We start from the raw sequence: 12423 nt of genomic DNA on the forward strand, positions 1-12423 counted from the left end.
AAACTGAAACAGGCTTTATTTCCTTTCCCTTGTCCTATTGAACTTCACCTTGCGGCCCAATGTAAAGCCAGGTGGCAGATTATAATCAAAATGTAAATGTTAAAAATAACCCTCCTTGCTAAAAGCACAAAAATGGTGCGTGTGTTTTTACATTTGACTTTATTGAGTGTTGTTTCTACAATATAGTGTCCCACTTTGTTTCAGGGTTGTTTTAAACTGTATTCATCTCCTCTCCATTGATTGCTGTTCTTTCTAAGATTGTAACATCTGTATTTTTCATGAGCATTTCAGTCACTTCATCACCAACATCAGCTGACCACACCAGAGTAACACCTTCTCTCTGCTTTGGGTGCAGCTTTCCAACCAGTTCAATAACCACCTGGCTTAGGCCCAACTCACACCAAATGTGCCTTGCTTTAAATAGTTGCTGTTTAAATGAGATCTTGCCTACCTAGTGACACACAGAATCTGTGCCACCAAGACCACCAGCCAGCAACATTGCGTTCAGCTTCTAACAAAGAGCAATATGGTTTAATTCCCCAAAACAAATCTTGTACATTATGCTCTCCGCCTCTCCTAGGTATATTGCAGTTTCTGTGCAACCCATGCTCTTGTTGCATCAGACCATTGTAGAGATGGAAAGCACAGGCAAAACTAGATGTCTGTGTGCGTGTTGTACCAGGTATTCATGCAGAACCGTTTTGTATTTGCAAGTTATTTGGCAAGAGTTGGAGCCAGTGTGGTGTAGTGGTTAAGAGCGGTAGACTTGTAATCTGGGGAACCGGGTTCGCGTCTCCGCTCCTCCACATGCAGCTGCTGGGTGACCTTGGGCCAGTCACACTTCTCCGAAGTCTCTCAGCCCCACTCACCTCACAGAGTGTTTGTTGTGGGGGAGGAAGGGAAAGGAGAATGTTAGCGGCTTTCAGACTCCTTCGGGTAATGATAAAGCGGGATATCAAATCCAAACTCTTCTTCTTCATCATCATCTAATGCTGCAGACGCCTGATGTTCTGCTCAGAAAGCAGTTGTGGAACCTAAACCAAATCATTAAACCCAGCATTGTCTTCTCTAACTGCCATCAAGGAGACCAGGGTTCTTTTCTGACATCTGCTGTCAGAGATTTTTTTAAGTGAAACTGTTATGGGCCCTTGGGCCTGCAAAGCAGACGCTCTACTTCAGTCGGCCAGCTTCCGAAGTCCAGTAATTTTGATTCTTTTAGTTTCCCATGGAACAGCATTGTGGTGGTGGTGGTGTTTAGGACAGCCTTTCTCTCTTTTTTCCAATTTTTTTATTAGTTTTCCAAATTTATAACAAATATAACACACACAAAATAACAAAACATATTGAAAAGAAGAAGAAACAAACATTAAAATAAATAAATCTTACTACTAAAAATCCAATTTGATTTACATTGTTAAGTGACTTCCTCGAATCCTCCCTGAGTTTCATTAAATCACATTGTAGCAATTTTCCAATATCCACTTTCTAATAAAATTAACTTATTCAAATTACTGTCTTCCTTCCTTTTCATAATATTCTCAATCCATAGTATTATACAATTCAACATACTTTAATCCTAGTCCAATTTGATACTTGCAAGTATTTCCACTTACGTTATATTATAATATTTAGCTATATATTCCTTAAATTTCTTCCAATCTTCTTGATGTTCCTCCTCTTTCTGATTGTGGATTCTTCCAGTAAGGTCAGCCAGCTCCAAAAAGTCCAACATCTTCATCTGCCAATCTTCCACTGTTGGTATTTCTTGTGATTTCCAATTTTTGGCTAGTAAAATTCTCGCTGCAGTTGTGGCATACAAAAACAATATAACATCTTTTTTGGGCAATTCCATTCCTATTATTCCAAGTAGAAAGGCTTCTGGTTTCTTAATAAATGTATATTTCAACATTTTTTTCCGTTCATTATATATCTTTTCCCATAAGTCTTTCACCTTAGGACACGTCCACCACATGTGGTAAAAGGTACCTTCTTTTTCTTAGGACAGCCTTTCTCAACCTTGACTCCTCAGATGTTGTTGGACTACAACTCCCATCATCCCTGACCACTGGCTGTGCTAATTAGGGATGATGGGAGTTGTAGTCCAACCCAAAGCTGAGAAAGGCCTAGTTTAGGAGGATGTGTGTGTGAATAGATTAGATTTCCAGCCCATTTTGAATCATCTTTTTAACCCGTATGCCTGAGTAATAGTTAGTCATCTATGTGTGCTGACAACAATGAAAGGAGGCCTAGGTTGTACTCCCCATTACACTACTAGTGATGAAGCTTTGACAGTGTCTTCGTTCTGGATTATCTCTTTCATTTAGTGAAACAGGTTGTTTGACTTTTTCTTGGGCAGTTATTACAATGTGGCTTGCAGTGTATGTCAGGTCTCGGGGGATTCACCTCACTGCTACTCGTTGGTTTTGAAAAAATAATCAAAGGATTTTCCATGTGTTTGATGCTGGGATGAGGATTTTTTTACTTATTTTGTTACAGCAATGGACTACTTTTTCCTCACCAAATTTTACAAATGTAGAACTCTAAAACTACTTGGGCGCTACCTGATGTTTGTGTTCTGGACGCTATAAACTGTGAAATGTCTTGCTTACTTTGATTTTTTCACTATCTATAAAGCTCACGATAGTGTGTCCCCAAATAAAAATTGTTCATTCTCAGAAGAGACCAGGAAGCTCTCTGGAACATCTCAATTATCTGAAGGCCAGCATAAATTCCTTCCATCTCACTACAGAAATCTGCTTTTGGGAATACGGCTCTGTGGCTTTGCATCCTCCATAATGGCACGCTTGAATTTCATTAATATCCTGTTTTCATGGGAAATGTCCCCCATGGAATTCTTCCCTTAATTTAGCGTTCTGTCACTATGTAAATTTCTCTTTGTGTTCCTTCTCCTTTATAATATCCATTGTTATATTTCAATCCTTACCTTACTGGTGGAATTGAAATTTTTAATAAATAAATAAATAAGACCCTGTGCTGCCCCAGAGGGCAAAACTAGATCTAATTATCTTTCATTACAGCAGGATAGGTTTCAGTTGAACATCAGGAGACATTTCTTGATAAGAAGATCAGTTTGACAGTGAAACCAATTACCTAGAGGTTTTTGGACTACAATTCCCATCATCCCTGAGCACTGGTCTTGCTAGCTAGGGATGATAGGAGTTGTACTCCCCAAAAAAATGGAGATCCAAGTTTGGGAAACTCTAACCTAAAGGGGTGATGCTCTCTCCCTCATTGGAGGTCTTCAACCAGTAGCTGTCCAGAAGCTCTAGATTATCTTCATCAAGCGAGGGGTTTGACAAGTTTGCATTAAGGTCTGCATTCAAAACAGGTGGACACAAGTCTATCCTTAATTTTTTTTCTTCTGTTTTCTCTTCTCTTCCCCCTTCTGCTGTTTTTATAATAAGCTACGGATAAGGTTGCTATTTGGGAATCAAAGGAAATTATTAGTATATTGCATAAGTTAATTTGTATTTAAAAATTAGCTTGTCTGGTTAAAATACCCATGCCATGTCAAAAGTAACTTCTGCAATACTTGAAATTCTATTTATTCTGTTCATTTATTTCGGAGCTGGGATTAGACATGCATGGTGGTATATTCACCAATTACCGGTACACTTTTGGTCATTTTCTTTCTTTTCAGATGATGTCAATTCTCATGAACACCATAATTTTTGAGGACTGCAGAAACCAGTGGTCAGTCTCGAGACCCCTCTTGGGCCTTATACTTCTCAATGAGAAAGTAAGTATTCCAGAACTAGGGCATTCATTTAGATTAAAAATGAGACAAGTCAGTGTTAGTATTGACAGGCTGCTTTTCACAGTCCACTGCTGATTGTAATAGAATGAGGAGAGGGAAGAAATAAGTCTCTTGGATCAGGCAGAGGTGTTTGGAGACACTTCATATTGCAAAAAGAAACCCTATATTCCTTGCATAACAAAAATGAATATGAGTATGGGGGGGTTGAGACTAGATAATGATGCTCCACAACCCCCTCTGCAGATTCTTTCATTTTGTGAGGTAAAGGCAAAGAACCCCTGGATGGTTAAGTCCAGTCAAAGGTGACTATGGGGTTGTGGCGCTCATTTCACTTTCAGGGCCGAGGGAGCCGGCGTTTGTCCACAGACAGCTTTCCGGGTCATGTGGCCAGCATGACTAAACCGCTTCTGGCGCAGTGGGACACCATGATGGAAGCCAGAGCGCACGGAAACGCCGTTTACCTTCCCGCCACAGCGGTACCTATTTATCTACTTGCACTGGTGTGCTTTTGAACTGCTAGGTTGGCAGGAGCTGGGACAGAGCAGCAGGAGCTCACCCCGTCGCCGGAATTCAAACCTTTAGCTCGCAACCAATTGACTTGTGTTTCTAGACCAATGGGAAGGAGGGAACTACCATCATCCCTGACCATTGACCATGCTGGCTGGGGCTATGGGAGTTGGAGTCCAACAATGGAGAGCCCCAGGTTCCCCATCCCTGGACTCTGCCCTCCTTCTATAACTGTTGAAGGAGAGGGTTCTCCAGACACCTACCACATGCAGTCCCTGCTCCTCCACTGATACATCTGTTGAAGCAGCAGAGGAGAATTTGGGGGTGAGGGGAGCCCTCCTCCTTCCCAAAAGTTTTCAAGAGTATTTCATTATGTTGGTGTGCAAGCACAGCCCAAAATGTGTGGTTGCACCCACTGCCTCTCAAAGAACATCATTGATATTCACCGCCAGGCTTTGTGGTGGACAGAGGAGTCATTTTTCAGACAAGTCACCCCCTGTAGGGTTTTTGCATGCAAATTTGGGTCTGTGGACTTGAGGCTAAGGTCAGGTACCCAGCTGAAAAGGAAACCACTTCTGTATAGCCGTGCAAACCCGTCTGAACATATACAGGCTTGCTGCAGATACTGAGGGATTGTTCCTGGAGATATTGACCTGTAACGTTCTCCATACTTCTGTGCGCGTTCTGACTTTATTCCAAATTCATTTATCTCCTGGGCAGTCACAAGTGGCAGTGCATTACTGCTTTGGAGAATGAATTGTCTATACAATAAGATGGTGCTGGGAAAAAATAAGACACTAAGATTAGCAGCAGCCGCATACATTAAAATTCAAACCGAAATCCCAGCCCTGGTAGGAAACTAATAGAAGAAGAAAATATATCAAGTATAGAAGCGCCGTCTCATCATTCACCTGTGCTGAAGGATCCAATTTTAACCATATCCAATAGCACTGTCATTCATCTTCTTGGTGTATTATTGTGATTTAAATCCAACCTCCATACGAGGAGCAGTTCTTTTAAAATGATTGAGAGGGAATAAGGGCAAATTCAGTGTTTAGAAAAAGTTTATGACATCACAATATTATCCTTTACAGATGGAAGCAATATTTCCTACTTTGGGAGGAAAACTAATCATTTTCTATCTGCCCTGAGTCAGTGCATCATTATAAAAAGCGGAAATAAGTAGTCTTATGCATTCCCAATCTTGTTCTTGGCAACATTTTTGTTTAGCCAATGCCTCTGATTTATAGTATTAAATATTAGCCTGACTCTATATTAATTATGTGGTTTTGATTTTAGCAGCTTTAGTGTAAGAAGGAATTAAATATTTCACAAGGAGATATAGCCATGCAATCATGAATAGTAAGAAATATGAGGCTAGCACAATTTTCTTTCTTCTGGAACAATATTGCATTCTAATGATCATGGAGCTTGGTTAGCCGTGGAATGTATATATGCGTGTCATTATTTATCAGTAGGTCTTCTGTATTAAGGACTCGTCTTGCATTAAGGAGGCAGGTACTGGGGTGGGTGGGTTTTTTTAATAGGCTTATTGGGAAATATTTTTATATAAAGGATACAAAACAGCAAATATTCTGTGCGCTTCGAGTATCCGTAACATTTGCTGCTCCGGTTTCTGAGAAGCCAGCAGTATAGCGATGAGCAGTGGTTTGTTTCAGTTCGCGGTTCCAACACCAATTTGGATGCAATCTGGCGTGGCAATTCTGTCTTGAGAGTAGGCCCCATTGAACACATCTGAGTAAACATGCGCAGGCTGGTGCTATCAGTGTTTCCAAGCCCGCCATTGCACGATGCTTATCATCAGTATACAGTGGTATTTCGGGTTAAGAACTTAATTTGTTCCAGAGGTCTGTTCTTAACCTGAAACTGTTCTTAACCTGAAGCACCACTTTAGCTAATGGGGCCTCCTGCTGCCGCTGTGCCGCCGGAGCCCAATTTCTGTTCTTATCCTGAAGCAAAGTTCTTAAGCTGAAGCACTATTTCTGGGTTAGCGGAGTGTGTAACCTGTAACGTATGTAACCTGAAGCATATGTAACCCAAGGTACCACTGTAATTTATTTTTACCTCTCTTTCTCCGAGGTGTTGAGTGCGGTGTACATGGTCCAATCCTTCACTTTATCATCACAACAACCCTGTGAGATTGGTTAGCTAAAAGAGTATGATGGGTCAGCCAGTGAGCTGCTCTAAGTTCAACTTCCCAGACCTAGTCCTAGTCCAGTACAACCCACTACAATGAGGTTTAACCTCGCAGGATTCAATAATGAAGACTTTCATTGGTTTTTTTAGCACATTAGCGGGGAGCACCCAGTACTATGCAGTGGGTGGATGTGGGTGTTTGCTACACTTAGTGAAATTGATCTGGTTTGTGCTTTGGGCCACAAGATTGCACTGTGGCACATTACACAATCCTTTAAAGCAGATAAGGGGGGGGGGGATAACGTCTCCGTTGCCTCCCTTGAAAAGTGCGAATAGCAAAGGATTACCGTATTTTTTGCTCTACCGTATTTTTTGCTCTACCGTATTTTTTGCTCTGTAAGACTCACGTTTTCCCTCCTAAAAAGTAAGGGGAAATGTGTGTGCGTCTTTTGGAGCGAATGCAGGCTGCGCAGCTATCCCAGAAGCCAGAATAGCAAGAGGGATTGCTGCTTTCACTGCGCAGCGATCCCTCTTGCTGTTCTGGCTTCTGAGATTCAGAATATTTTTTTTTCTTGTTTTGCCCCTCCAAAAACTAGGTGCGTCTTGTGGTCTGGTGCATCTTATAGAGCGAAAAATACGGTATTATGAGGGTCGGTGCTGCAAACACAGCAGTTTGACTTTACCCCCCCCCCCCAGAGGGGCACTCCATTGTGTCTCAAAACAGACGGATGCCAACAAAAACCATTAGGAAGATTGGCCTTTTGGGTTACGTCAACAATCGTCCCTCTTTCAAAAGATCTACTGGTTTTTTAAAAGGCCCAACTGAACTTAAAATTCAGAGTGAGGACCAAGCAGTTGTAAGAAAGGGAGCCCTTGTGGGAAATTTTTTAACTAATCTCAGTGCTTAAAATGTTAACAAATATAAGAAAAATAAGTTTTTCCTTCACCAACAATGGGTTGCCTCGATTCCTTAAAGGTAAAGGTAAAGGGACCCCTGACCATTAGGTCCAGTCGTGACCGACTCTGGGGTTGCGGCGCTCATCTCATTTTATTGGCCGAGGGAGCCGGTGTACAGCTTCCGGGTCATGTGGCCAGCATGACTAAGCTGCTTCTGGCGAACCAGAGCAGCGCACGGAAACGGCGTTTACCTTTCCGCCGTTTTACCTTTCTATTTATCTACTTTGACGTGCTTTTGAACTGCTAGGTTGGCAGGAGCAGGGACCGAGCAATGGGAGTTCACCCCGCTGTGGGGATTCGAACCGTCGACCTTCTGATCAGCAAGTCCTAGGCTCTGTGGTTTAACCCACAGCGCCACCCGCATCCCTCCTCGATTCCTTATAGGAAGACTAAACTACATTGCTTAGTCCTGGCCTTTGTTCCCATATCTGTAACAGCAAACATTCACAGTCCCGATATCATTAGTCATGCTGAACTTATCCCAGCCATGTTTAATTGTCCTATTGCTTTCAATTGGATGTAAATACAACTAGCTTCTTCTGGTCAATGGCCTCTGTGTTACAATAATCTTGTTCCTTCTTGCCGTCACTTGGCACTGGGGTACAGTGGAACCACGTGGGTTTTGCTTGTGTCTTGCTTATCAGGCTGGGCTAAAGAGCCCTGAAACACCTTCCAATGATCAAGTGCCTCATTCCAAAGTGTAGCTGGAACTAGATATTCATATTCCCAAGATGGAGCTCACTTATTATTGGAGTTTGAAAATTCAATCCTCTATACACCAGGAACTTTGTAGCCTTTTTGTTGGCTGCTTCAAGGATGGAAATTGCTGCTAAATGGAAAGCTGGATCTGGTCTTTCCCTACAAAGTTGTTGGCTTGTTAGGATTTGGGAGATAGCATTAACAGAATGATTAATGCGGGACAGCAGGGTGGTAAGAGGTGATTTTTTAAAAAAAGTTGAATGCAACCTGGTTCCTGTTCATTTCGAATGTTAATAAATCTTCCCCACTTTATGGAGAGGTTTGGTATCTTACTATGCTTTGGCATTGTATGCTGTCAGTTTTACATTACATAACGGAAAAAACTGTACTCCACAGTACATTATTGCGCATATATATATATATATATATATATATATATATATATATAATTTTATTAGCTATACACAAACACAGAGAGAGAGATAGTAGCACTAAGTAAATAAATAGAAAGTTTGATCCTGTAAACTCAGCCGTATGCTACATTCCATCATTTTAATAACTATTTCTTCTTTGTTTTTCCAGTACTTCAGTGAATTAAGAGCCAGCTTGATAAACAGTCAGCCTGCCAACAAACAAGAAGTCCTTCATCAGTGCTTTAGCAACCTAATGGAAGGAGTGGAACAAAGCCTTCTAGTAAAGAACAGAGACAGGTAAGCTTCACTATATCCTGAGATAGAGGAAAAAAATCTGTGACTGATAAAATAACCTTAAAATAGGGGATTTCCCAGATAAGTATGTTACACACCATAAATGCACAGTTGCTCAGACAGCAGTGTGTGCATGTATATGTATGGAAATGTCATCTTGTGCCAAAGCAATAGCGAGCATGTAGCCGAGCCATTACACAGGAACAAGATTTATTGTTAGTGTTGGTGGGTTCAGAAAGCCATGAACGTGGAACTAAGGATAAAATCCATGATGTTGCCACAGAAGTGGCATGATTTACGGCTTTTGTGTGTCTGCTTCTCACCACGGTGTTGTTGTTTAGTCGTTTAGTCGTGTCTGACTCTTTGTGACCCCATGGACCAGAGCACACCAGGCACTCCTGTCTTCCACTGCCTCCCGCAGTTTGGTCAGACTCATGCTGGTAGCTTCGAGAACACTGTCCAACCATTTCGTCCTCTGTCGTCCCCTTCTCCTTGTGCCCTCCATCTTTCCCAACATCAGGGTCTTTTCCAGGGAGTCTTCTCTTCTCATGAGGTGGCCAAAGTATTGGAGCCTCAGCTTCAGGATCTGTCCTTCCAGTGAGCACTCAGGGCTGATTTCCTTGAGAATGGATAGGTTTGATCTTCTTGCAGTCCATGGGACTCTCAAGAGTCTCCTCCAGCACCATAATTCAAAAACATCAATTCTTTGGCAATCGGCCTTCTTTATGGTCCAGCTCTCACTTCCATAATCCCAGCAAGAACACGGGATTGGGTCTAGTGGGCCTGGTCCTTTGTCTCCTCACCTCCCACATGCCGCTTTGACAGTTCGATGGGGGCTTCCCATCTGTCAGTCACTGGATGTGTGCATGACCTCAGGTGAGCTATTTTGCAGGCACTGGCAGGACCTGCAAGGATTTCAACTGATTGGCGGCAACTTTCAGCAGTGAGAAATCGCCCTCCATAAAGTAGCTAATCCCAGTGGGGTTTGCATTTGGTGGCAAATTTAAAAGTCACTGAATGCAATGTGCTCCCCACCCCAATGCCAAGGTACAATTACAGCTCCCATCAATGCTTCAGGTACAAAGATTTGGTTATTCTCGACACAACTACTATGCCCAAAGGTATAAAGCTCAGTATCTGCATACCAAATGCCCAAATATTTATTTAGAAGCTCTGGCCTGTGATAGGCTGCACAGTCTAATACGGAAAGCCCTTTGTGCAACGACTGGTGGAAAACTTTCCTTCCAGTGTTGGATAATTTTTCTTTTTTTCCTGTCATAAGGGCTTGTAGGACCCATATGAATTCCCCATTTGTTAGCTTGAGGCTTGAATTAGTGTAGAGAAATCTGCCCCAAATGTGTGCTGATCTGCTCCACTGTGCTACATTATAACTGCTACCTTGTGGGCAGTTTAATAGCTTCTAATAATTATATTTTAGATGTACATGATCTTTATTGTTATTTTTATCCATTTTTGTTACTTTCCCCTGTTTTACCTTCACAGCATTCTTATGGGGTAGACTAAACAGAGAGTGACTGCGTCTTCATCCAAATATTTGGGCTTGTTGCAATTCCAAACCTGCCTGGAGCTGTTTATAAGGCAGGGATCTGTAAGGCTCAAAGAACAGGCCTTCAACTAATACACCAAAATCATTAACCACACAGAAAAGGTTCTCACCCTTGGGCAAATCAGAGGGATGGATTTAAAAGTTTGCTTCTCAGTTTAAAAACAATGTTGGTGGAAATCTAAACCCAAGGTATAAAACGGTAAAGGTAAAGGTACCCCTGCTCGTACGGGCCAGTCTTGACAGACTCTAGGGTTGTGCGCTCATCTCACTCTATAGGCCGTCAGCCAGTGCTGTCCGCAGACACTTCCGGGTCACGTGGCCAGCGTGACAAGCTGTATCTGGCGAGCCAGCGCAGCACACGGAACACCGTTTACCTTCCCGCTGGTAAGCGGTCCCTATTTATCTACTTGCACCCAAAAGTGCTTTCAAACTGCTAGGTTGGCAGGCGCTGGGACCTAACAACGGGAGCGCACCCCACCGCGGGGATTCGAACCGCCGACCATGCGATCGGCAAGTCCTAGGTGCTGAGGTTTTACCCACAGCGCCACCCGCGTCGCCAAAAACCCAAGGTATAATCATGGCTAATTATCGTCTTTTCAGAGAATTGATAATGGTTTGAAAGAGACATCACTGTTCGTATGCATAAATTGTTCCACTCTCACTGCTAAATAGAGAAGGAAAGTTCACCTGCATTGATTAACCAGACTTTTTCAGGTTTTAGCTGTGCCTTAATTCTGACCTTCACATGCTTTGGGGGCTTTCCTTTCCAGCTCAAATAAAGACTAAAATAATCCAAATATAATCATCATCTGTTAAAATTTTTCAAAGGTGTTTCTTTTACTTGTAGGATTTCTTGCAGCTGTGGGAGTTAATTTCTGACAATAGCAATTCAATCCTAACAAAGGACTTGTTTTGTTTTCAGAATTCTTAGCAGCCTTTTCTAAATGCTTAGTCCGAAATGACATTTAACATGTTTGTTGTCTTCTTGCTTCCAGATTCACACAGAATATGTCCGTCTTCCGCAGAGACATGGCTGAAACCCTGCGCTGCGAGGGGGCGTCAGAATCGAGCAGTTCAGAAATGATGAGTTGATGCTGAACTTAGAAGATGTTTGATAAATGAACAGACTTTGAAGGTTGGGGAACCACAATATTGTTAGATAGGGTTTGACTTTAATAGAAAATATTTTTTTAAATAACTTCTGCCTTTTTATATCTCTGGCATAAATGTAAGGATTTGTAACACTGGAAACAATGTAAAAATCACACTGGGCATTAAGAACCATTTTGAACTTCCGTATCCAGACTTCTTATCCCCTTTCACAATTAAATGGTGCAGAAACAATATCTAACCAAAGAACAAAATAAAATGTGTATTTTCTTTCTGAAATTGCATTGCTGGGAAATTTCAGTTCCGCGATTAGACCAATATCAGAGAGTTTAAAAAAACAGCGATGTCATATCTATTTCTCTCATAGCTTCATCTAAACTGAGTAACAGAAAGCATAATTTGTAAACAATATGGCTATATGTAGATATGTAGATTTTTTAAAAAGCTTTATGTCTTAAGTGCACTGTTGACAAGCAGAAGATTGGCAGAATGCAAATTAACAATTCTGGATTAAAGTAAGAAAGTGGTACTTTTTGAAGCTTACAGGTGATGATCCATTCTTTAATTGAGAATGAATAAATGTTCGTTTCACACTCACGTATTTTGAATGTTTCATTCTAGGACAAAATACAGAGCTTTAGTTTGTGTTTTGACTGCTAAAGTATTCCTTGCGCAAGAATTACCAGTACAATCCTACACAGGTCTACACAGAAGAAAGTCCTGTTGTTTTCATTTGGGCTTACTTTCAGGTAATTGTGTATAGTATTCCCTGCAATTGTGCGTAGGATTAAAATGAACTTTAATATTTTTAAAGAAACAGACTGCTCCTGTCACAGCACCTAAAGGGCATATTCGTCTTAAATGGCCCTACATAGATCAAGTAGGAAAACCCTAGAAGTTAGCCCTGCTCACCAAGGGTCCATGGGGCACAGGGAATCCAC

General features: G+C 41.7%; 1 protein-coding gene across 5 annotated transcripts in view; it reads left to right on the forward strand.

Annotated features, from left to right (window-relative positions):
• Positions 1-12079, forward strand: part of RANBP17 (RAN binding protein 17) — a 179188-nt gene extending 167109 nt beyond the window's left edge. For all 5 annotated transcript variants that reach the window (XM_083493750.1, XM_083493747.1, XM_083493749.1 and 2 more), the window contains 3 exons: positions 3662-3760; positions 8681-8808; positions 11368-12079. In XM_083493750.1, the coding sequence (XP_083349876.1) occupies positions 3662-3760; positions 8681-8808; positions 11368-11464 (324 nt within the window). In that variant the 3' untranslated portion in view covers positions 11465-12079. The remainder of the gene's footprint in view (positions 1-3661; positions 3761-8680; positions 8809-11367) is intronic.
• The last annotated feature ends 344 nt before the right edge of the window (positions 12080-12423 follow it).

This window comes from Podarcis liolepis (genome assembly GCF_965112155.1).
Source record: "Podarcis liolepis genome assembly, chromosome: 3".
NCBI classification, from domain to species: Eukaryota; Metazoa; Chordata; class Lepidosauria; order Squamata; family Lacertidae; genus Podarcis; species Podarcis liolepis.